At 57.4% G+C, this 22,796-nt stretch overlaps 10 protein-coding genes and 1 non-coding gene across 11 annotated transcripts; 5 read left to right on the top strand and 6 right to left on the bottom strand.

Moving 5' to 3' along the window:
* Positions 1 to 5: 5 nt before the first annotated feature.
* Positions 6 to 78, bottom strand: PHYSODRAFT_t1159. The gene has a single exon. It is a non-coding gene; the product is annotated as a tRNA-Arg (tRNA).
* Positions 79 to 660: 582 nt separating this feature from the next.
* Positions 661 to 1,455, bottom strand: PHYSODRAFT_246397 (necrosis inducing-like protein NPP1 type; the record flags this gene model as incomplete). Its single annotated transcript, XM_009532572.1, has 1 exon — positions 661 to 1,455. One exon carries the CDS (start codon positions 1,453 to 1,455, stop codon positions 661 to 663), a length of 795 nt encoding a protein of 264 aa, XP_009530867.1.
* Positions 1,456 to 2,933: 1,478 nt separating this feature from the next.
* PHYSODRAFT_335214 (hypothetical protein) lies at positions 2,934 to 6,475 on the bottom strand (the record flags this gene model as incomplete). The annotated part of the gene is made up of 6 exons (XM_009532571.1): positions 2,934 to 3,103; positions 5,268 to 5,349; positions 5,383 to 5,529; positions 5,606 to 5,983; positions 6,025 to 6,122; positions 6,172 to 6,475. The coding sequence occupies 6 exons, from the start codon at positions 6,473 to 6,475 to the stop codon at positions 2,934 to 2,936; spliced, it is 1,179 nt and encodes a 392-aa protein (XP_009530866.1).
* Positions 6,476 to 7,545: 1,070 nt separating this feature from the next.
* Positions 7,546 to 8,414, top strand: PHYSODRAFT_335213 (hypothetical protein; the record flags this gene model as incomplete). Its single annotated transcript, XM_009532570.1, has 2 exons — positions 7,546 to 7,562; positions 7,643 to 8,414. The coding sequence occupies 2 exons, from the start codon at positions 7,546 to 7,548 to the stop codon at positions 8,412 to 8,414; spliced, it is 789 nt and encodes a 262-aa protein (XP_009530865.1).
* A 1,680-nt stretch (positions 8,415 to 10,094) lies between these two features.
* On the top strand, positions 10,095 to 11,224 carry PHYSODRAFT_335212 (hypothetical protein; the record flags this gene model as incomplete). The annotated part of the gene is made up of 5 exons (XM_009532569.1): positions 10,095 to 10,406; positions 10,477 to 10,606; positions 10,677 to 10,832; positions 10,865 to 10,974; positions 11,051 to 11,224. 5 exons carry the CDS (start codon positions 10,095 to 10,097, stop codon positions 11,222 to 11,224), a joined length of 882 nt encoding a protein of 293 aa, XP_009530864.1.
* A 610-nt stretch (positions 11,225 to 11,834) lies between these two features.
* Positions 11,835 to 12,563, bottom strand: PHYSODRAFT_335211 (hypothetical protein; the record flags this gene model as incomplete). Its single annotated transcript, XM_009532568.1, has 1 exon — positions 11,835 to 12,563. The coding sequence occupies one exon, from the start codon at positions 12,561 to 12,563 to the stop codon at positions 11,835 to 11,837; it is 729 nt and encodes a 242-aa protein (XP_009530863.1).
* A 1,251-nt stretch (positions 12,564 to 13,814) lies between these two features.
* PHYSODRAFT_335210 (hypothetical protein) lies at positions 13,815 to 14,944 on the top strand (the record flags this gene model as incomplete). The annotated part of the gene is made up of 5 exons (XM_009532567.1): positions 13,815 to 14,126; positions 14,197 to 14,326; positions 14,397 to 14,552; positions 14,585 to 14,694; positions 14,771 to 14,944. The coding sequence occupies 5 exons, from the start codon at positions 13,815 to 13,817 to the stop codon at positions 14,942 to 14,944; spliced, it is 882 nt and encodes a 293-aa protein (XP_009530862.1).
* Positions 14,945 to 15,554: 610 nt separating this feature from the next.
* Positions 15,555 to 16,283, bottom strand: PHYSODRAFT_335209 (hypothetical protein; the record flags this gene model as incomplete). The annotated part of the gene is made up of 1 exon (XM_009532566.1): positions 15,555 to 16,283. The coding sequence occupies one exon, from the start codon at positions 16,281 to 16,283 to the stop codon at positions 15,555 to 15,557; it is 729 nt and encodes a 242-aa protein (XP_009530861.1).
* A 1,251-nt stretch (positions 16,284 to 17,534) lies between these two features.
* Positions 17,535 to 18,664, top strand: PHYSODRAFT_335208 (hypothetical protein; the record flags this gene model as incomplete). Its single annotated transcript, XM_009532565.1, has 5 exons — positions 17,535 to 17,846; positions 17,917 to 18,046; positions 18,117 to 18,272; positions 18,305 to 18,414; positions 18,491 to 18,664. The coding sequence occupies 5 exons, from the start codon at positions 17,535 to 17,537 to the stop codon at positions 18,662 to 18,664; spliced, it is 882 nt and encodes a 293-aa protein (XP_009530860.1).
* Positions 18,665 to 19,274: 610 nt separating this feature from the next.
* On the bottom strand, positions 19,275 to 20,012 carry PHYSODRAFT_335207 (hypothetical protein; the record flags this gene model as incomplete). Its single annotated transcript, XM_009532564.1, has 1 exon — positions 19,275 to 20,012. The coding sequence occupies one exon, from the start codon at positions 20,010 to 20,012 to the stop codon at positions 19,275 to 19,277; it is 738 nt and encodes a 245-aa protein (XP_009530859.1).
* Positions 20,013 to 21,263: 1,251 nt separating this feature from the next.
* Positions 21,264 to 22,393, top strand: PHYSODRAFT_335206 (hypothetical protein; the record flags this gene model as incomplete). The annotated part of the gene is made up of 5 exons (XM_009532563.1): positions 21,264 to 21,575; positions 21,646 to 21,775; positions 21,846 to 22,001; positions 22,034 to 22,143; positions 22,220 to 22,393. 5 exons carry the CDS (start codon positions 21,264 to 21,266, stop codon positions 22,391 to 22,393), a joined length of 882 nt encoding a protein of 293 aa, XP_009530858.1.
* Between the last annotated feature and the right edge of the window lie 403 nt (positions 22,394 to 22,796).

The raw sequence follows: 22,796 nt of genomic DNA, 5'->3' as shown, positions 1-22,796 counted from the left end.
AAATGTACGGAACGCGGGACTCGAACCCGCAACCCCCAGATTCGAAGTTTGATACGCTTTCCATTGCGCCAGCCGCGCTTCCGTCACCAACAAAACGCAAGTTAAATAAATAAAGTAAAAATTAGTAGTTGTTACCTACAGAAATTGAGAGTACCATAAAAATAAAAAATCAATTAAAACTTTTCTTTTTACTGCCAGTGCGGTTATCGCGCATTGGTGACAATTCGGTTTGACTTGGTCCTATGTCGAAAGCGCTGTTAGAGGCGATTGCTTGCACTTGCGATGTCTTCTTAAAATTGCTGCACAACAGCAACTTTGCTATGTTATCGCGAAAACGTTATCACCAATAAGTAGTATCTAACCTCACTTCGGCTTCATCGATCCGGAGGGGTCCTCGAAAATGTGTACACTCGCGGTCAGTACCGGTACCGTACGTCATACACGTAGCGATACGCGGGCCTCGTATCTGCACCGCCACGACCTGCGAGCGAGTCTTCCAAATTGGGATCTAGTCCGAGAGTGGATTGCAGAGTACTTTAGGCAGTTTTGGAAGCTGACTGGCAATCGGTGCGTACTTGGTAGCCAAATGCACTCTCAAAATTACTTTTTCCTGCAGTATTCTGATAACGAGTACAGCTTTCGAATCGTGTGTAGGGGCAACTACACGATCCCGATCTTGTGTTCTAGGATCGTGTCGTTCTGATACCAGCCCCGCTCTAGATTCTTCTCGAAGTTGACGTCGTTGAAGGGGACGGGGGTTACCACACCGAAGTCCGCAGTCTCCAAAGCCTTGCGCGCTTGGTCCGTCAGCTGCGACCAATGGACGAGGTCTTGAAAGTCGCCCGCTTCCAACGACACATCAATTGTGTGATACCCGCCCACATAAAAGCCCATGAAGTACTCCATCTTGGGGTGGGTGCCGTTCATAAACTCCTTCACGGTAGGAGGATAGGCCACGTATTCGGCGTCTTCCCGGGAGGCAGAGACTCCGAGAAGCGACGGATTCTCCAGCGCCGGGTTGTTAAGCCAGACGATGGTGTTGATCCAGTCATGGCGGACGGGTGGGTAGCTCGCCTCATCCCAACTGATGTCTCTGGGGAAGTACCAAGCGTACATGATGGCCCAAACGTCGCGGTACCACCCAGATCGGCTGTACACTTGCGAGCCCAATACCGATCCCCTGCAGCCGTGACCGTACGGGTTTTTCTCTACCGTTCCTCCGTCGGGCGCCATTGGGTCCATTCCGCCGCTCGTGTCGCCGGCCGCATTCACAGCAGCGTAAGAGCGGCAGCCGTCCTTGATGGCCAGGCTGGGCTTGTACTTGATAGCAGCCTTCTCGGAAATCGTTTTGGGCTCGAGCTCAGGGAACGGCTGGACCTTGTCATAGTCAATGACAGCAGCTTGGGCTGCAACAAGAGCAGAGAGCGCGATAGCAAAGGGTAGTCCGAGCTTCATCGCGACTGGAGGGACGGGTAGTTGCGTGCTCTTCGTCGAAAATCTAGAACTGACAGAAGATGTATTGTGGCGACTCCAGCCCTTATTGAGCGGATCTTGCCAACGATACGGTACATCCACCATCCAGCTTTGCATATCTTCCCGTCAAGATTACTCTACAGAGCCGGTTGCATATGTACATGTGTACAGTAACAAGTTTAACCCCTCCAGACCGGGAGCCGAAAAGAACATGTAAACTGCATACCGTATGCAGCGTAATTAGACTTGATGTTTGTATTCAAAAATGGTTAGGGAAGATAGGATTCACGATGGAGGCCAACAAGGCCGTGCTGGCTCCAGTGTGGCATACCCATGCTGAATAATGCTACTTACCACGGATAGTGACAGGATGCCCGCCGAACAGAAACTAGGGCCCTAGCGAGTCCCGATTTTAAAAAAATCGTAATTTGAAACTTCCCATACAAAAACTTATATACAAAGTAGGTGTCACCTCTAGGCGTTCTGTAAACATGTGGCACGTCCGGAGGCATTCTATGCACTACCGTATACAAACATAAAATGAAATAGACATCCAGAAAAATATCCAGGGGGTAATCAAATGAAACGTTACCATTGTGTACATAAGACAATACCTAAGATGCATGTCGTTGCAGACAGAAGCATGTCATTCTGTAGTAGAAGCAACAAAGCAGCGAGAATTACCAAGTTTGATCACTAAGTCAAATTTCACTGACTTCAACACCGAAGTAGTTAGTTGCCTGGACCCTTCCCAACTAACAACACACACTAAAGCGCTACACCTGCATTCATGCTTGAGGTGGATGTAGTTTACCACATGGTTTCTCCATGGGTGCAAGAAGTTCTACAGTTGAATACTTCAATTAGCTGCTGCTTTGATTGATAGATGCCAAAGCCATGCCTTTGCCAATCCAGTCAACAGGAAAGCAGCGATTACAAGCCGTTTCGCTAATTGGAGCATACAAAGGCAAAGTTGCATCTACAACTATGTGTGTGGGTATCCAAAGCCTCGCTATACTGGGAACCGCATCGACTGCAATTGCATTTATCCAAATCGCTTATATTAGTTTGCTAACGTTCACGTTACTACCTCTCGCCCTTATCATTAGCAGCGCCAGCCATGCCAGGTGTCGGCTCGTTTGCCCATCGGTCATACAATGAACACCAAAGCGGCATCTCCGGCTTGGCCGGAATTCGTCTCGGCTCGTTCTTTTCGCTACTACCTCATTCGAGTCGTCGCCTTCACTCAGGCCGGCTCGTTTTCGGGCTGATCATGACTGCTTGGTCGCCGTAGTCTCCTTCAACAGCATCAATATTAATCTGGTTAGCTCATGTAGGCTACGATACAACATCAGTCTAATAAACTGCATGCAATGCAGTATACAGGACAACATGATATACAACACACCATTGTTCGGAGCACGCCATACCGCATCAGCTCCTGCCGTCGTCTTCGCCGCTTACATCAACGCGGAAAGATGTCGGAATCCTTGAGCGCGGGAATCCTGCGTGGGCCTCTCCCCCAGGCCTTCGAACGCCAGGTACGAATGCAGCGGGTTGAGCAGTGCGACCGAGCCCAACAGCTTGACTGTGTACGACAGCTTGTACAGCTGCAGCAGCAGACGCTTGCCTGTAAGCAGCAAAAACAACTGGTGAGGCGAGGCCGATGAAACCTTTGTCGCCCAGGGGGTTCGTATAGCGCAGCCCAAGACTGTTCCCCAGGGGTAGACCCAGAGAATCGACTTGAGAGTCAACAGCAAGAAGATAGACCCAGAGATTCGCAGCCGCAAAGCTTTAAACCCTGAGAATCACACTCCTTGGTTGGCGTGGGCACCTTGTGTAATCCCTGTCGGCTCGTTTGTCTTCGACGAAACGGCACTCCACCGGTTAAAAATGTAACCTCGAAGAAGTGCGGGGGCGCACGTCTACTTCAGAACGCACCTCCACACCAAAAAGCAAACCCAGAGAATCAGATCTCCTGAAACCCAGAATATCACGAATTCAGGGTCCAGGATTCAGTCAACTCTGGGACTTGGAACTCAGAAGACACCTTACCCAAATGCCCTCCTAGCTCGATAAAACGAACAAATACAGAGTATACAAACACTACAACTAGCCGTCACTTATTCTTTTGGACCCTTGGACGGTGGGTCACACACACTAGGTTCACTCGAGTCTGAAATTCAGGTGCCTAGCTCCCCTGAGACTCACACGAACGCGCACCACCTCCAATAAAAGAGGAAAATACAATCACTATCAGTTACCTTCCCTTCACACAAGCAGTCAATACAAAATCCTGGAGGCGACTACCTAGCACCCCAGAATACCCTCTGGAATAATATGAAATGGGCTACCACGAGCACAGCAAGTGACCCAACTAGGATATGGAATAGATGGATCACCCCAGGAAGCTCAAGGCCGTCGCTGGTCACGACCTCACTGGACTTGAGTTTGATGGAGCCCACACAGACGGCTGTCTTTCGCCGTTGATATGCCCTTAGCGTCCCGCGGTCGTAGTCTCGGGTCCTCCGGATTTCAGTCGGCAGGCTTGGCCGAAGTCACTTACGCAGTACAGGGTAAAAGGAACTCTGTTTGGTTTTTATCAGCTACTTCTCTCTCTCTCTCTTCTTCGGGCAAATATCTTCTGTTCACTATGCTTGGGGTCAAAATGTCTTGTCTTGAGTATACCTTGGGATCAGCGGTCCAAACTTGCGATCGGCTTGCGAATCCATTGTCGCACGGCGTCGGAAGTGCCAATTGTGGGTCCTTAGACTTGGTTTAGTATGGTGAAGGACTCCCTCTCGACTCCTCGAAAGTATCCAGTCTGTGCTTCCATGACGGTTCTTCAAGGTCACGCATCATTTTGATTGCAGACTGGCTTCAAACTGGCTCGAATCCCTGAAAACCAGGTGACACTCAGGGTCATCTTCTGAAATCCTGGGAATTCTGAGGAATCTTGGGGAACTGTGGGGATTCTTGGGTGTTGGCTCGGGAAACACTTCAGTTCAGTATAGAGGGTCTGGATGTATGGCCCAAACCCAGAGAATCATCTTTGGAACTCTGGGTCACCTGCACTCAGGGAGGTGAACTCTGGGTCATCGTGCGGCACTCTAGGTTTCCGTGCGACACTCTGGGTAACAAGTCTGCTGCAGTGCGGACTCGTGTGTATCTCCTCAAAGCCACACTTTCAGTGGGTTTAGCGGCCTCCTGCGCATGATCATGGTAGTAGTGGGTTCATTCTCATGGTAATTTGATCCTCTGGAGCACTCTGAGCCACGGCAAGATGAGGCGTACACCGGGATACATTCTCCAGAGACACTTTCCGCCAGACTTTAGGCACTCATCGTAAGGGAAGTCGACCTCTGCTGCTTAACGGACGTGGTCTAGGCTGCACCTCATTACGTGCGCGCCTGAGACCTTCCTGCTCATCGAGCGGCGGGGTCGATGGTCAAGTTTTCGGCCGATCGATTGCATCCCGCGCTTGAGCTGCACCTCATCACGTGCTGGCTTAGGGTGCAGGATCAGCCTTCGAGAGGACTCGAGGCTTGACGCGCAGACCTGGATCCACATAAATTAACTAACGTCCTCATGATACCACCAATTTGTTTGTGTACTCCTTATATCGCAACATGAACTGCTTTTGGTATCTTTCTAATGGCCATGAACTGCTGAGAAGCAAACGAGCGCATGTATTTGACCTTGTCCTGCCTCCTCCTGTGTCTAAACACACTGGTTTCCAACGCTAGAGCCCCAATTCGAACTGGTTCTCTGTAAAATAGCGCGAATGCTGGCACAGCGCTTGCCGAGCAGCTCTACCAGTCTCTTTTGAAGTGACTCGTACGCCTTGGCCACGTCCACTTGTGCCTTCGGTAGCACCTGGCTTCATGGCGAAGACGAAGCCTGCGAGACCTTGTCCGATGGGAACTGCAGCCCGGTATCGCGGGTATCCAGAGTTGCCAGCGACTCCTGCATCTGATTGAGAAGGTTGTGTAGGGCGGGTGGCGCCGCCGATAGCCGCTCGAAGTTCTTGTTCTTCTTCTCTTTGGCCAGCGTACGCTGCCCAAGCGCAAACGGACTCAACGACGAAAGACCGGAATCCAGCAGCCTGGTTCCGTCGACCCAGTATCATGACGCCGTGATCAAGCTGCCTTTCACAGTCTCTGGTGAACTTCAGCTTCCTTCCCGAGAAACTCTGGTCGTGGAACACGGAGGTTGCTGATCTCTCAGCGGACGTGATGGACGCTGTCGGCGGCCAGACCGAAGAGCACACAGACCTTGCTGGAGTGAACACACAGCTCCAGGACGACTTCGCAGCGCTGGTGGAGCAGCTTCGTGCTCCTCCGCCAAGTCTTCTGAGGACAAGGTGGCGCTGTCGCGGTATCCTCGCCGCCGTCGCCGCTACTGTGAGACTCTTCAGCAGCTTCGGCACCACCCCACGGAGCGGAGGCCACCACAACGGCGACGAGTTCGTGTCTGCAGATTGACCGCACTCCCCGAGCGACGCAGCATCCTGGGCGAGCAAACGGCGGGAAGATCTGGAGTCCAGTCCACAATGCAACCGCGGTGCTGGCCGCCAGCCAGGCGGTGGAACAACTCAGCGCCACCCGACACGAACACCTTCTCCCACGCGGGCAGCAGCAGCACCAACACTCGACGCCGTCACGAATCGTAGGAGCTTTGTGGGGGTCACCGGCCAACGCGCTGGGGCAACTCGAGGCTTCCAGCCCGCCCCCACGTCGCCAATGTCCCAGAGGAGCGTGTTCCGGTTGCTGGACGGCGCCGCGTGGCTCTTGAACAGCGCGTGCGGGTCGCACTTGGCCACTGTCACCTCGATCTCCGTCTGGTGGTGCAGCTGTCCACGCTCAGCGCGTTCGTGTTCAGGTCCAGGTGCACGTTGACGTTCCCGTGGATCGTGGAGGCCCCAGCGTCGACACAGAGCCGCCCGACGCAGCGGACGCGTCTGTCGTACCGGACGCGCCTGCGGACACGGAGTGCGCGCCATGGCCCGCGTCCTGCGCGCTGCTGACGCCGCGAGAGTCGTGCTAGCTGCGGTGCCGTCCGCCCATTATTGCTGAGCTTGGCATGCTACTATTGCGAATTTTGTGTAATGTAATTTTCGGGAAAAGGCCAACTTCAACTTTTCGTTAGACGGCAGGGCCTACAGGTTCCAGCGATACGTGATGCATGGAATTGAGACCATTAACACTGCGTGGATGCCTTCAAGCACAGTACTGCCAAGCTCGTACTACGAACAAACACACCCACTAAGCTCATCTAAGGCCCGCTTTTCTCTACTTTGCGATGTGGTTCTCAAAATGCAGACGCAAAGACGCCGTCTAAGCTGCTCGAGTGTCCTCTTAACACGACCCTCGAACTACTGCATCGACGCCGACGCTTGCAGGTACTGCGCTATAAACAGAGTAGTGGGTGGCGTCAATGAACGAGTTCATCGCTTCAGGCACCGACGGCTGTCTTTCAGAAGAGGACGGCGAGTGAGGCGCCTCTGCTGCGCTGAAGCATTCCGTTCAGTGCGGACACGTGAAGCATGCATTCCGAGCGTATAGTTAACTCAATAGCAAAGGTCGCTGGATCTTTTCTTGAAGCACACCTGCGACAAAAGACAAATGGTTGGCTCGCCGTGGGCCGAGCTCGAGGAGCTACTGATACCATATTCATCCTGGTGATCGCGAATCTTGGTACCGTATTGCCAGGCAGCGCGGCGTCGAAAGAATGTAAGCATTACTTGCTGCCAGCCCGGTGAGAATATGGTATGCTTGGGATCTTTGGTTTGCCACGAGCCAAGGAGAGGAGAAGAGCATGGCCTGCCTGATGCATGTACAGTAGGGTTGACAGCCAAAGCGTAGCCACTCAGAGCATCACCCCGATCCGTTTCGTTCCGGCGGTGCCTTGAGTGGGAGACGCACAAACTGCAGCCGACGCCAAGTCAGAACTTACGAGCCCGACGCCGAATTTATTTCGAACTTATTTCGTGGAACCGCATTGTTGAAGTTGCGTGCTATAGCCGTGCGAACGTGGCTCTCACACGAGTTGAACTGAACCATGAACTGAACCATGCTGTCGCAGCAGTGGTATGAGAGAGGGATCGGCCCACTTGGCGGCGCCCCTGTCGAGGCCTTCTCATTCTCCAATATCCTGCCTCGCCAGCAAGCCTCCCCACCCAGCACCCGCCCAGGCTCCCTCCCCATCCAGCCACGGCTCCGTCCGTCCGCCGCCTCGTGGCCCTGTTCGAGTCCCGCGCCGCCGTCCGCACCGCGACACGCGCCTCCGCAGCCGCAGCGACCAGCAGGACGAGGGTCTCCACCCTCATCGAGTCCTACAGCGCCTCGTCGACCATCGCGTCCAGCTCCGTCGAGGCGACCGACGTCGCACGCTCCTCCGCGGTCGCAGCAGTGGAGACGCTCGACCCCCGCTGGTCCATCCAGCTCCTCGACGCGGCGAGGTTTGCCGAGTTCCAGTACGGCTACTCCGGTTTCGAAGCTCCAGCCGTCGACGACCAAGACCAAGACCAAGGCCAAGGCTTCACGGCGCTGGAGCCGACTGAAGAGCTCCACGAAGTCACTGCTGCCGCCGCCGACGACGAAGACGACGAAGACTGCCTCCAACAAGCGCCTCCTGCTGAGCTGCCCGTCGGCCCTGTCGACGACGCCGACGTCAAGAGCTACAGCCAGCTCCTGCAGGAGGCCGACGACCTCCTCGACCGCGTCCACGACGCGGCTGCTGCTGACGCTGCGCCTGCAGTCGTTGAGCCCAAGCCTTCGGAGACCCAGCCGCACGTCCGAGCTGCTGCAGCTCCGCAAGCTACCAAGTCCCGCCTGTTGGACTTCAAGCAGAGCGCGGCGTTTGTCGGGCAGTGCGCGCAGGCAAGGCGGCGGCGCAGCGCGGCAGCAGCGAAGCCCCAACGTCCGCTCTGGAAGCTCTGAGCGACGTTACTCCCGAACGACATGCATGTGAACTGTGTAGTAGTGCGTGCATTTCCAGACCCAGGTTTGCAGTCGACCTCTGCTGCTTGACGGACGTGGTCTAGGCTGCACCTCATTACGTGCGCGCCTGAGACCTTCCTGTTCATCGAGCGGCGGGGTCGATGGTCGAGTTTTCGGCCGATCGATTGCATCCCGTGCCTGAGCTGCACCTCATCACGTGCTGGCTTACACTGCTGCGACCGTGGAGGAACGTACGACGTCGGTCGTCTCGACGGAGCTGGACGCGATGGTCGACGAGGCGCTGTAGAACTCGATGAGGGTGGAGACCCTCGTCCTGCTGGTCGCTGTGGCTGCGGAGGCGCGTGTCGCGGTGCGGACGGCGGCGCGGGACTCGAACAGGGCCACGAGGCGGCGGACGGACGGAGCCATGGCTGGATGGGGAGGGAGCCTGGGCGGGTGCTGGGTGGGGAGGCTTGCTGGCGAGGCAGGATATTGGAGAATGAGAAGGCCTCGACAGGGGCGCCGCCAAGTGGGCCGATCCCTCTCTCATACCACTGCTGCGACAGCATGGTTCAGTTCATGGTTCAGTTCAACTCGTGTAGCCATCTTCAACTCGAGAGCCACGTTCGCACGGCTATAGCACGCAACTTCAACAATGCGGTTCCACGAAATAAGTTCGAAATAAATTCGGCGTCGGGCTCGTAAGTTCTGACTTGGCGTCGGCTGCAGTTTGTGCGTCTCCCACTCAAGGCACCGCCGGAACGAAACGGATCGGGGTGATGCTCTGAGTGGCTACGCTTTGGCTGTCAACCCTACTGTACATGCATCAGGCAGGCCATGCTCTTCTCCTCTCCTTGGCTCGTGGCAAACCAAAGATCCCAAGCATACCATATTCTCACCGGGCTGGCAGCAAGTAATGCTTACATTCTTTCGACGCCGCGCTGCCTGGCAATACGGTACCAAGATTCGCGATCACCAGGATGAATATGGTATCAGTAGCTCCTCGAGCTCGGCCCACGGCGAGCCAACCATTTGTCTTTTGTCGCAGGTGTGCTTCAAGAAAAGATCCAGCGACCTTTGCTATTGAGTTAACTATACGCTCGGAATGCATGCTTCACGTGTCCGCACTGAACGGAATGCTTCAGCGCAGCAGAGGCGCCTCACTCGCCGTCCTCTTCTGAAAGACAGCCGTCGGTGCCTGAAGCGATGAACTCGTTCATTGACGCCACCCACTACTCTGTTTATAGCGCAGTACCTGCAAGCGTCGGCGTCGATGCAGTAGTTCGAGGGTCGTGTTAAGAGGACACTCGAGCAGCTTAGACGGCGTCTTTGCGTCTGCATTTTGAGAACCACATCGCAAAGTAGAGAAAAGCGGGCCTTAGATGAGCTTAGTGGGTGTGTTTGTTCGTAGTACGAGCTTGGCAGTACTGTGCTTGAAGGCATCCACGCAGTGTTAATGGTCTCAATTCCATGCATCACGTATCGCTGGAACCTGTAGGCCCTGCCGTCTAACGAAAAGTTGAAGTTGGCCTCATATCCGAAAAGTTGAAGTTGGCCTTTTCCCGAAAATTACATTACACAAAATTCGCAATAGTAGCATGCCAAGCTCAGCAATAATGGGCGGACGGCACCGCAGCTAGCACGACTCTCGCGGCGTCAGCAGCGCGCAGGACGCGGGCCATGGCGCGCACTCCGTGTCCGCAGGCGCGTCCGGTACGACAGACGCGTCCGCTGCGTCGGGCGGCTCTGTGTCGACGCTGGGGCCTCCACGATCCACGGGAACGTCAACGTGCACCTGGACCTGAACACGAACGCGCTGAGCGTGGACAGCTGCACCACCAGACGGAGATCGAGGTGACAGTGGCCAAGTGCGACCCGCACGCGCTGTTCAAGAGCCACGCGGCGCCGTCCAGCAACCGGAACACGCTCCTCTGGGACATTGGCGACGTGGGGGCGGGCTGGAAGCCTCGAGTTGCCCCAGCGCGTTGGCCGGTGACCCCCACAAAGCTCCTACGATTCGTGACGGCGTCGAGTGTTGGTGCTGCTGCTGCCCGCGTGGGAGAAGGTGTTCGTGTCGGGTGGCGCTGAGTTGTTCCACCGCCTGGCTGGCGGCCAGCACCGCGGTTGCATTGTGGACTGGACTCCAGATCTTCCCGCCGTTTGCTCGCCCAGGATGCTGCGTCGCTCGGGGAGTGCGGTCAATCTGCAGACACGAACTCGTCGCCGTTGTGGTGGCCTCCGCTCCGTGGGGTGGTGCCGAAGCTGCTGAAGAGTCTCACAGTAGCGGCGACGGCGGCGACGTGGGCACGGGATACCGCGACAGCGCCACCTTGTCCTCAGAAGACTTGGCGGAGGAGCACGAAGCTGCTCCACCAGCGCTGCGAAGTCGTCCTGGAGCTGTGTGTTCACTCCAGCAAGGTCTGTGTGCTCTTCGGTCTGGCCGCCGACAGCGTCCATCACGTCCGCTGAGAGATCAGCAACCTCCGTGTTCCACGACCAGAGTTTCTCGGGAAGGAAGCTGAAGTTCACCAGAGACTGTGAAAGGCAGCTTGATCACGGCGTCATGATACTGGGTCGACGGAACCAGGCTGCTGGATTCCGGTCTTTCGTCGTTGAGTCCGTTTGCGCTTGGGCAGCGTACGCTGGCCAAAGAGAAGAAGAACAAGAACTTCGAGCGGCTATCGGCGGCGCCACCCGCCCTACACAACCTTCTCAATCAGATGCAGGAGTCGCTGGCAACTCTGGATACCCGCGATACCGGGCTGCAGTTCCCATCGGACAAGGTCTCGCAGGCTTCGTCTTCGCCATGAAGCCAGGTGCTACCGAAGGCACAAGTGGACGTGGCCAAGGCGTACGAGTCACTTCAAAAGAGACTGGTAGAGCTGCTCGGCAAGCGCTGTGCCAGCATTCGCGCTATTTTACAGAGAACCAGTTCGAGTTGGGGCTCTAGCGTTGGAAACCAGTGTGTTTAGACACAGGAGGAGGCAGGACAAGGTCAAATACATGCGCTCGTTTGCTTCTCAGCAGTTCATGGCCATTAGAAAGATACCAAAAGCAGTTCATGTTGCGATATAAGGAGTAAACAAACAAATTGGTGGTATCATGAGGACGTTAGTTAATTTATGTGGATCCAGGTCTGCGCGTCAAGCCTCGAGTCCTCTCGAAGGCTGATCCTGCACCCTAAGCCAGCACGTGATGAGGTGCAGCTCAGGCGCGGGATGCAATCGATCGGCCGAAAACTTGACCATCGACCCCGCCGCTCGATGAGCAGGAAGGTCTCAGGCGCGCACGTAATGAGGTGCAGCCTAGACCACGTCCGTCAAGCAGCAGAGGTCGACTGCAAACCTGGGTCTGGAAATGCACGCACTACTACTACTACTGTACACAGTTCACATGCATGTCGTTCGGGAGTAACGTCGCTCAGAGCTTCCAGAGCGGACGTTGGGGCTTCGCTGCTGCCGCGCTGCGCCGCCGCCTTGCCTGCGCGCACTGCCCGACAAACGCCGCGCTCTGCTTGAAGTCCAACAGGCGGGACTTGGTAGCTTGCGGAGCTGCAGCAGCTCGGACGTGCGGCTGGGTCTCCGAAGGCTTGGGCTCAACGACTGCAGGCGCAGCGTCAGCAGCAGCCGCGTCGTGGACGCGGTCGAGGAGGTCGTCGGCCTCCTGCAGGAGCTGGCTGTAGCTCTTGACGTCGGCGTCGTCGACAGGGCCGACGGGCAGCTCAGCAGGAGGCGCTTGTTGGAGGCAGTCTTCGTCGTCTCCGTCGTCGGCGGCGGCAGCAGTGACTTCGTGGAGCTCTTCAGTCGGCTCCAGCGCCGTGAAGCCTTGGCCTTGGTCTTGGTCTTGGTCGTCGACGGCTGGAGCTTCGAAACCGGAGTAGCCGTACTGGAACTCGGCAAACCTCGCCGCGTCGAGGAGCTGGATGGACCAGCGGGGGTCGAGCGTCTCCACTGCTGCGACCGCGGAGGAGCGTGCGACGTCGGTCGCCTCGACGGAGCTGGACGCGATGGTCGACGAGGCGCTGTAGGACTCGATGAGGGTGGAGACCCTCGTCCTGCTGGTCGCTGCGGCTGCGGAGGCGCGTGTCGCGGTGCGGACGGCGGCGCGGGACTCGAACAGGGCCACGAGGCGGCGGACGGACGGAGCCATGGCTGGATGGGGAGGGAGCCTGGGCGGGTGCTGGGTGGGGAGGCTTGCTGGCGAGGCAGGATATTGGAGAATGAGAAGGCCTCGACAGGGGCGCCGCCAAGTGGGCCGATCCCTCTCTCATACCACTGCTGCGACAGCATGGTTCAGTTCATGGTTCAGTTCAACTCGTGTAGCCATCTTCAACTCGAGAGCCACGTTCGCACGGCTATAGCACGCAACTTCAACAATGCGGTTCCACGAAATAAGTTCGAAATAAATTCGGCGTCGGGCTCGTAAGTTCTGACTTGGCGTCGGCTGCAGTTTGTGCGTCTCCCACTCAAGGCACCGCCGGAACGAAACGGATCGGGGTGATGCTCTGAGTGGCTACGCTTTGGCTGTCAACCCTACTGTACATGCATCAGGCAGACCATGCTCTTCTCCTCTCCTTGGCTCGTGGCAAACCAAAGATCCCAAGCATACCATATTCTCACCGGGCTGGCAGCAAGTAATGCTTACATTCTTTCGACGCCGCGCTGCCTGGCAATACGGTACCAAGATTCGCGATCACCAGGATGAATATGGTATCAGTAGCTCCTCGAGCTCGGCCCACGGCGAGCCAACCATTTGTCTTTTGTCGCAGGTGTGCTTCAAGAAAAGATCCAGCGACCTTTGCTATTGAGTTAACTGTACGCTCGGAATGCATGCTTCACGTGTCCGCACTGAACGGAATGCTTCAGCGCAGCAGAGGCGCCTCACTCGCCGTCCTCTTCTGAAAGACAGCCGTCGGTGCCTGAAGCGATGAACTCGTTCATTGACGCCACCCACTACTCTGTTTATAGCGCAGTACCTGCAAGCGTCGGCGTCGATGCAGTAGTTCGAGGGTCGTGTTAAGAGGACACTCGAGCAGCTTAGACGGCGTCTTTGCGTCTGCATTTTGAGAACCACATCGCAAAGTAGAGAAAAGCGGGCCTTAGATGAGCTTAGTGGGTGTGTTTGTTCGTAGTACGAGCTTGGCAGTACTGTGCTTGAAGGCATCCACGCATTGTTAATGGTCTCAATTCCATGCATCACGTATCGCTGGAACCTGTAGGCTCTGCCGTCTAACGAAAAGTTGAAGTTGGCCTCATATCCGAAAAGTTGAAGTTGGCCTTTTCCCGAAAATTACATTACACAAAATTCGCAATAGTAGCATGCCAAGCTCAGCAATAATGGGCGGACGGCACCGCAGCTAGCACGACTCTCGCGGCGTCAGCAGCGCGCAGGACGCGGGCCATGGCGCGCACTCCGTGTCCGCAGGCGCGTCCGGTACGACAGACGCGTCCGCTGCGTCGGGCGGCTCTGTGTCGACGCTGGGGCCTCCACGATCCACGGGAACGTCAACGTGCACCTGGACCTGAACACGAACGCGCTGAGCGTGGACAGCTGCACCACCAGACGGAGATCGAGGTGACAGTGGCCAAGTGCGACCCGCACGCGCTGTTCAAGAGCCACGCGGCGCCGTCCAGCAACCGGAACACGCTCCTCTGGGACATTGGCGACGTGGGGGCGGGCTGGAAGCCTCGAGTTGCCCCAGCGCGTTGGCCGGTGACCCCCACAAAGCTCCTACGATTCGTGACGGCGTCGAGTGTTGGTGCTGCTGCTGCCCGCGTGGGAGAAGGTGTTCGTGTCGGGTGGCGCTGAGTTGTTCCACCGCCTGGCTGGCGGCCAGCACCGCGGTTGCATTGTGGACTGGACTCCAGATCTTCCCGCCGTTTGCTCGCCCAGGATGCTGCGTCGCTCGGGGAGTGCGGTCAATCTGCAGACACGAACTCGTCGCCGTTGTGGTGGCCTCCGCTCCGTGGGGTGGTGCCGAAGCTGCTGAAGAGTCTCACAGTAGCGGCGACGGCGGCGACGTGGGCACGGGATACGGCGACAGCGCCACCTTGTCCTCAGAAGACTTGGCGGAGGAGCACGAAGCTGCTCCACCAGCGCTGCGAAGTCGTCCTGGAGCTGTGTGTTCACTCCAGCAAGGTCTGTGTGCTCTTCGGTCTGGCCGCCGACAGCGTCCATCACGTCCGCTGAGAGATCAGCAACCTCCGTGTTCCACGACCAGAGTTTCTCGGGAAGGAAGCTGAAGTTCACCAGAGACTGTGAAAGGCAGCTTGATCACGGCGTCATGATACTGGGTCGACGGAACCAGGCTGCTGGATTCCGGTCTTTCGTCGTTGAGTCCGTTTGCGCTTGGGCAGCGTACGCTGGCCAAAGAGAAGAAGAACAAGAACTTCGAGCGGCTATCGGCGGCGCCACCCGCCCTACACAACCTTCTCAATCAGATGCAGGAGTCGCTGGCAACTCTGGATACCCGCGATACCGGGCTGCAGTTCCCATCGGACAAGGTCTCGCAGGCTTCGTCTTCGCCATGAAGCCAGGTGCTACCGAAGGCACAAGTGGACGTGGCCAAGGCGTACGAGTCACTTCAAAAGAGACTGGTAGAGCTGCTCGGCAAGCGCTGTGCCAGCATTCGCGCTATTTTACAGAGAACCAGTTCGAATTGGGGCTCTAGCGTTGGAAACCAGTGTGTTTAGACACAGGAGGAGGCAGGACAAGGTCAAATACATGCGCTCGTTTGCTTCTCAGCAGTTCATGGCCATTAGAAAGATACCAAAAGCAGTTCATGTTGCGATATAAGGAGTAAACAAACAAATTGGTGGTATCATGAGGACGTTAGTTAATTTATGTGGATCCAGGTCTGCGCGTCAAGCCTCGAGTCCTCTCGAAGGCTGATCCTGCACCCTAAGCCAGCACGTGATGAGGTGCAGCTCAGGCGCGGGATGCAATCGATCGGCCGAAAACTTGACCATCGACCCCGCCGCTCGATGAACAGGAAGGTCTCAGGCGCGCACGTAATGAGGTGCAGCCTAGACCACGTCCGTCAAGCAGCAGAGGTCGACTGCAAACCTGGGTCTGGAAATGCACGCACTACTACTACTACTGTACACAGTTCACATGCATGTCGTTCGGGAGTAACGTCGCTCAGAGCTTCCAGAGCGGACGTTGGGGCTTCGCTGCTGCCGCGCTGCGCCGCCGCCTTGCCTGCGCGCACTGCCCGACAAACGCCGCGCTCTGCTTGAAGTCCAACAGGCGGGACTTGGTAGCTTGCGGAGCTGCAGCAGCTCGGACGTGCGGCTGGGTCTCCGAAGGCTTGGGCTCAACGACTGCAGGCGCAGCGTCAGCAGCAGCCGCGTCGTGGACGCGGTCGAGGAGGTCGTCGGCCTCCTGCAGGAGCTGGCTGTAGCTCTTGACGTCGGCGTCGTCGACAGGGCCGACGGGCAGCTCAGCAGGAGGCGCTTGTTGGAGGCAGTCTTCGTCGTCTCCGTCGTCGGCGGCGGCAGCAGTGACTTCGTGGAGCTCTTCAGTCGGCTCCAGCGCCGTGAAGCCTTGGCCTTGGTCTTGGTCTTGGTCGTCGACGGCTGGAGCTTCGAAACCGGAGTAGCCGTACTGGAACTCGGCAAACCTCGCCGCGTCGAGGAGCTGGATGGACCAGCGGGGGTCGAGCGTCTCCACTGCTGCGACCGCGGAGGAGCGTGCGACGTCGGTCGCCTCGACGGAGCTGGACGCGATGGTCGACGAGGCGCTGTAGGACTCGATGAGGGTGGAGACCCTCGTCCTGCTGGTCGCTGCGGCTGCGGAGGCGCGTGTCGCGGTGCGGACGGCGGCGCGGGACTCGAACAGGGCCACGAGGCGGCGGACGGACGGAGCCATGGCTGGATGGGGAGGGAGCCTGGGCGGGTGCTGGGTGGGGAGGCTTGCTGGCGAGGCAGGATATTGGAGAATGAGAAGGCCTCGACAGGGGCGCCGCCAAGTGGGCCGATCCCTCTCTCATACCACTGCTGCGACAGCATGGTTCAGTTCATGGTTCAGTTCAACTCGTGTAGCCATCTTCAACTCGAGAGCCACGTTCGCACGGCTATAGCACGCAACTTCAACAATGCGGTTCCACGAAATAAGTTCGAAATAAATTCGGCGTCGGGCTCGTAAGTTCTGACTTGGCGTCGGCTGCAGTTTGTGCGTCTCCCACTCAAGGCACCGCCGGAACGAAACGGATCGGGGTGATGCTCTGAGTGGCTACGCTTTGGCTGTCAACCCTACTGTACATGCATCAGGCAGACCATGCTCTTCTCCTCTCCTTGGCTCGTGGCAAACCAAAGATCCCAAGCATACCATATTCTCACCGGGCTGGCAGCAAGTAATGCTTACATTCTTTCGACGCCGCGCTGCCTGGCAATACGGTACCAAGATTCGCGATCACCAGGATGAATATGGTATCAGTAGCTCCTCGAGCTCGGCCCACGGCGAGCCAACCATTTGTCTTTTGTCGCAGGTGTGCTTCAAGAAAAGATCCAGCGACCTTTGCTATTGAGTTAACTGTACGCTCGGAATGCATGCTTCACGTGTCCGCACTGAACGGAATGCTTCAGCGCAGCAGAGGCGCCTCACTCGCCGTCCTCTTCTGAAAGACAGCCGTCGGTGCCTGAAGCGATGAACTCGTTCATTGACGCCACCCACTACTCTGTTTATAGCGCAGTACCTGCAAGCGTCGGCGTCGATGCAGTAGTTCGAGGGTCGTGTTAAGAGGACACTCGAGCAGCTTAGACGGCGTCTTTGCGTCTGCATTTTGAGAACCACATCGCAAAGTAGAGAAAAGCGGGCCTTAGATGAGCTTAGTGGGTGTGTTTGTTCGTAGTACGAGCTTGGCAGTACTGTGCTTGAAGGCATCCACGCAGTGTTAATGGTCTCAATTCCATGCATCACGTATCGCTGGAACCTGTAGGCCCTGCCGTCTAACGAAAAGTTGAAGTTGGCCTCATATCCGAAAAGTTGAAGTTGGCCTTTTCCCGAAAATTACATTACACAAAATTCGCAATAGTAGCATGCCAAGCTCAGCAATAATGGGCGGACGGCACCGCAGCTAGCACGACTCTCGCGGCGTCAGCAGCGCGCAGGGCGCGGGCCATGGCGCGCACTCCGTGTCCGCAGGCGCGTCCGGTACGACAGACGCGTCCGCTGCGTCGGGCGGCTCTGTGTCGACGCTGGGGCCTCCACGATCCACGGGAACGTCAACGTGCACCTGGACCTGAACACGAACGCGCTGAGCGTGGACAGCTGCACCACCAGACGGAGATCGAGGTGACAGTGGCCAAGTGCGACCCGCACGCGCTGTTCAAGAGCCACGCGGCGCCGTCCAGCAACCGGAACACGCTCCTCTGGGACATTGGCGACGTGGGGGCGGGCTGGAAGCCTCGAGTTGCCCCAGCGCGTTGGCCGGTGACCCCCACAAAGCTCCTACGATTCGTGACGGCGTCGAGTGTTGGTGCTGCTGCTGCCCGCGTGGGAGAAGGTGTTCGTGTCGGGTGGCGCTGAGTTGTTCCACCGCCTGGCTGGCGGCCAGCACCGCGGTTGCATTGTGGACTGGACTCCAGATCTTCCCGCCGTTTGCTCGCCCAGGATGCTGCGTCGCTCGGGGAGTGCGGTCAATCTGCAGACACGAACTCGTCGCCGTTGTGGTGGCCTCCGCTCCGTGGGGTGGTGCCGAAGCTGCTGAAGAGTCTCACAGTAGCGGCGACGGCGGCGACGTGGGCACGGGATACCGCGACAGCGCCACCTTGTCCTCAGAAGACTTGGCGGAGGAGCACGAAGCTGCTCCACCAGCGCTGCGAAGTCGTCCTGGAGCTGTGTGTTCACTCCAGCAAGGTCTGTGTGCTCTTCGGTCTGGCCGCCGACAGCGTCCATCACGTCCGCTGAGAGATCAGCAACCTCCGTGTTCCACGACCAGAGTTTCTCGGGAAGGAAGCTGAAGTTCACCAGAGACTGTGAAAGGCAGCTTGATCACGGCGTCATGATACTGGGTCGACGGAACCAGGCTGCTGGATTCCGGTCTTTCGTCGTTGAGTCCGTTTGCGCTTGGGCAGCGTACGCTGGCCAAAGAGAAGAAGAACAAGAACTTCGAGCGGCTATCGGCGGCGCCACCCGCCCTACACAACCTTCTCAATCAGATGCAGGAGTCGCTGGCAACTCTGGATACCCGCGATACCGGGCTGCAGTTCCCATCGGACAAGGTCTCGCAGGCTTCGTCTTCGCCATGAAGCCAGGTGCTACCGAAGGCACAAGTGGACGTGGCCAAGGCGTACGAGTCACTTCAAAAGAGACTGGTAGAGCTGCTCGGCAAGCGCTGCGCCAGCATTCGCGCTATTTTACAGAGAACCAGTTCGAATTGGGGCTCTAGCGTTGGAAACCAGTGTGTTTAGACACAGGAGGAGGCAGGACAAGGTCAAATACATGCGCTCGTTTGCTTCTCAGCAGTTCATGGCCATTAGAAAGATACCAAAAGCAGTTCATGTTGCGATATAAGTAGTAAACAAACAAATTGGTGGTATCATGAGGACGTTAGTTAATTTATGTGGATCCAGGTCTGCGCGTCAAGCCTCGAGTCCTCTCGAAGGCTGATCCTGCACCCTAAGCCAGCACGTGATGAGGTGCAGCTCAGGCGCGGGATGCAATCGATCGGCCGAAAACTTGACCATCGACCCCGCCGCTCGATGAACAGGAAGGTCTCAGGCGCGCACGTAATGAGGTGCAGCCTAGACCACGTCCGTCAAGCAGCAGAGGTCGACTGCAAACCTGGGTCTGGAAATGCACGCACTACTACTACTACTGTACACAGTTCACATGCATGTCGTTCGGGAGTAACGTCGCTCAGAGCTTCCAGAGCGGACGTTGGGGCTTCGCTGCTGCCGCGCTGCGCCGCCGCCTTGCCTGCGCGCACTGCCCGACAAACGCCGCGCTCTGCTTGAAGTCCAACAGGCGGGTCTTGGTAGCTTGCGGAGCTGCAGCAGCTCGGACGTGCGGCTGGGTCTCCGAAGGCTTGGGCTCAACGACTGCAGGCGCAGCGTCAGCAGCAGCCGCGTCGTGGACGCGGTCGAGGAGGTCGTCGGCCTCCTGCAGGAGCTGGCTGTAGCTCTTGACGTCGGCGTCGTCGACAGGGCCGACGGGCAGCTCAGCAGGAGGCGCTTGTTGGAGGCAGTCTTCGTCGTCTTCGTCGTCTTCGTCGTCGGCGGCGGCAGCAGTGACTTCGTGGAGCTCTTCAGTCGGCTCCAGCGCCGTGAAGCCTTGGCCTTGGTCTTGGTCTTGGTCGTCGACGGCTGGAGCTTCGAAACCGGAGTAGCCGTACTGGAACTCGGCAAACCTCGCCGCGTCGAGGAGCTGGATGGACCAGCGGGGGTCGAGCGTCTCCACTGCTGCGACCGCGGAGGAGCGTGCGACGTCGGTCGCCTCGACGGAGCTGGACGCGATGGTCGACGAGGCGCTGTAGGACTCGATGAGGGTGGAGACCCTCGTCCTGCTGGTCGCTGCGGCTGCGGAGGCGCGTGTCGCGGTGCGGACGGCGGCGCGGGACTCGAACAGGGCCACGAGGCGGCGGACGGACGGAGCCATGGCTGGATGGGGAGGGAGCCTGGGCGGGTGCTGGGTGGGGAGGCTTGCTGGCGAGGCAGGATATTGGAGAATGAGAAGGCCTCGACAGGGGCGCCGCCAAGTGGGCCGATCCCTCTCTCATACCACTGCTGCGACAGCATGGTTCAGTTCATGGTTCAGTTCAACTCGTGTAGCCATCTTCAACTCGAGAGCCACGTTCGCACGGCTATAGCACGCAACTTCAACAATGCGGTTCCACGAAATAAGTTCGAAATAAATTCGGCGTCGGGCTCGTAAGTTCTGACTTGGCGTCGGCTGCAGTTTGTGCGTCTCCCACTCAAGGCACCGCCGGAACGAAACGGATCGGGGTGATGCTCTGAGTGGCTACGCTTTGGCTGTCAACCCTACTGTACATGCATCAGGCAGGCCATGCTCTTCTCCTCTCCTTGGCTCGTGGCAAACCAAAGATCCCAAGCATACCATATTCTCACCGGGCTGGCAGCAAGTAATGCTTACATTCTTTCGACGCCGCGCTGCCTGGCAATACGGTACCAAGATTCGCGATCACCAGGATGAATATGGTATCAGTAGCTCCTCGAGCTCGGCCCACGGCGAGCCAACCATTTGTCTTTTGTCGCAGGTGTGCTTCAAGAAAAGATCCAGCGACCTTTGCTATTGAGTTAACTATACGCTCGGAATGCATGCTTCACGTGTCCGCACTGAACGGAATGCTTCAGCGCAGCAGAGGCGCCTCACTCGCCGTCCTCTTCTGAAAGACAGCCGTCGGTGCCTGAAGCGATGAACTCGTTCATTGACGCCACCCACTACTCTGTTTATAGCGCAGTACCTGCAAGCGTCGGCGTCGATGCAGTAGTTCGAGGGTCGTGTTAAGAGGACACTCGAGCAGCTTAGACGGCGTCTTTGCGTCTGCATTTTGAGAACCACATCGCAAAGTAGAGAAAAGCGGGCCTTAGATGAGCTTAGTGGGTGTGTTTGTTCGTAGTACGAGCTTGGCAGTACTGTGCTTGAAGGCATCCACGCAGTGTTAATGGTCTCAATTCCATGCATCACGTATCGCTGGAACCTGTAGGCCCTGCCGTCTAACGAAAAGTTGAAGTTGGCCTCATATCCGAAAAGTTGAAGTTGGCCTTTTCCCGAAAATTACATTACACAAAATTCGCAATAGTAGCATGCCAAGCTCAGCAATAATGGGCGGACGGCACCGCAGCTAGCACGACTCTCGCGGCGTCAGCAGCGCGCAGGACGCGGGCCATGGCGCGCACTCCGTGTCCGCAGGCGCGTCCGGTACGACAGACGCGTCCGCTGCGTCGGGCGGCTCTGTGTCGACGCTGGGGCCTCCACGATCCACGGGAACGTCAACGTGCACCTGGACCTGAACACGAACGCGCTGAGCGTGGACAGCTGCACCACCAGACGGAGATCGAGGTGACAGTGGCCAAGTGCGACCCGCACGCGCTGTTCAAGAGCCACGCGGCGCCGTCCAGCAACCGGAACACGCTCCTCTGGGACATTGGCGACGTGGGGGCGGGCTGGAAGCCTCGAGTTGCCCCAGCGCGTTGGCCGGTGACCCCCACAAAGCTCCTACGATTCGTGACGGCGTCGAGTGTTGGTGCTGCTGCTGCCCGCGTGGGAGAAGGTGTTCGTGTCGGGTGGCGCTGAGTTGTTCCACCGCCTGGCTGGCGGCCAGCACCGCGGTTGCATTGTGGACTGGACTCCAGATCTTCCCGCCGTTTGCTCGCCCAGGATGCTGCGTCGCTCGGGGAGTGCGGTCAATCTGCAGACACGAACTCGTCGCCGTTGTGGTGGCCTCCGCTCCGTGGGGTGGTGCCGAAGCTGCTGAAGAGTCTCACAGTAGCGGCGACGGCGGCGACGTGGGCACGGGATACGGCGACAGCGCCACCTTGTCCTCAGAAGACTTGGCGGAGGAGCACGAAGCTGCTCCACCAGCGCTGCGAAGTCGTCCTGGAGCTGTGTGTTCACTCCAGCAAGGTCTGTGTGCTCTTCGGTCTGGCCGCCGACAGCGTCCATCACGTCCGCTGAGAGATCAGCAACCTCCGTGTTCCACGACCAGAGTTTCTCGGGAAGGAAGCTGAAGTTCACCAGAGACTGTGAAAGGCAGCTTGATCACGGCGTCATGATACTGGGTCGACGGAACCAGGCTGCTGGATTCCGGTCTTTCGTCGTTGAGTCCGTTTGCGCTTGGGCAGCGTACGCTGGCCAAAAAGAAGAAGAACAAGAACTTCGAGCGGCTATCGGCGGCGCCACCCGCCCTACACAACCTTCTCAATCAGATGCAGGAGTCGCTGGCAACTCTGGATACCCGCGATACCGGGCTGCAGTTCCCATCGGACAAGGTCTCGCAGGCTTCGTCTTCGCCATGAAGCCAGGTGCTACCGAAGGCACAAGTGGACGTGGCCAAGGCGTACGAGTCACTTCAAAAGAGACTGGTAGAGCTGCTCGGCAAGCGCTGTGCCAGCATTCGCGCTATTTTACAGAGAACCAGTTCGAATTGGGGCTCTAGCGTTGGAAACCAGTGTGTTTAGACACAGGAGGAGGCAGGACAAGGTCAAATACATGCGCTCGTTTGCTTCTCAGCAGTTCATGGCCATTAGAAAGATACCAAAAGCAGTTCATGTTGCGATATAAGGAGTAAACAAACAAATTGGTGGTATCATGAGGACGTTAGTTAATTTATGTGGATCCAGGTCTGCGCGTCAAGCCTCGAGTCCTCTCGAAGGCTGATCCTGCACCCTAAGCCAGCACGTGATGAGGTGCAGCTCAGGC

The sequence above is a fragment of the Phytophthora sojae genome, assembly GCF_000149755.1.
Source record: "Phytophthora sojae unplaced genomic scaffold PHYSOscaffold_6, whole genome shotgun sequence".
Classification (NCBI taxonomy): Eukaryota; Oomycota; class Peronosporomycetes; order Peronosporales; family Peronosporaceae; genus Phytophthora; species Phytophthora sojae.
Note: the sequence above shows the minus strand (reverse complement) of the source record. Positions and strands in the feature narration are given on the sequence as shown.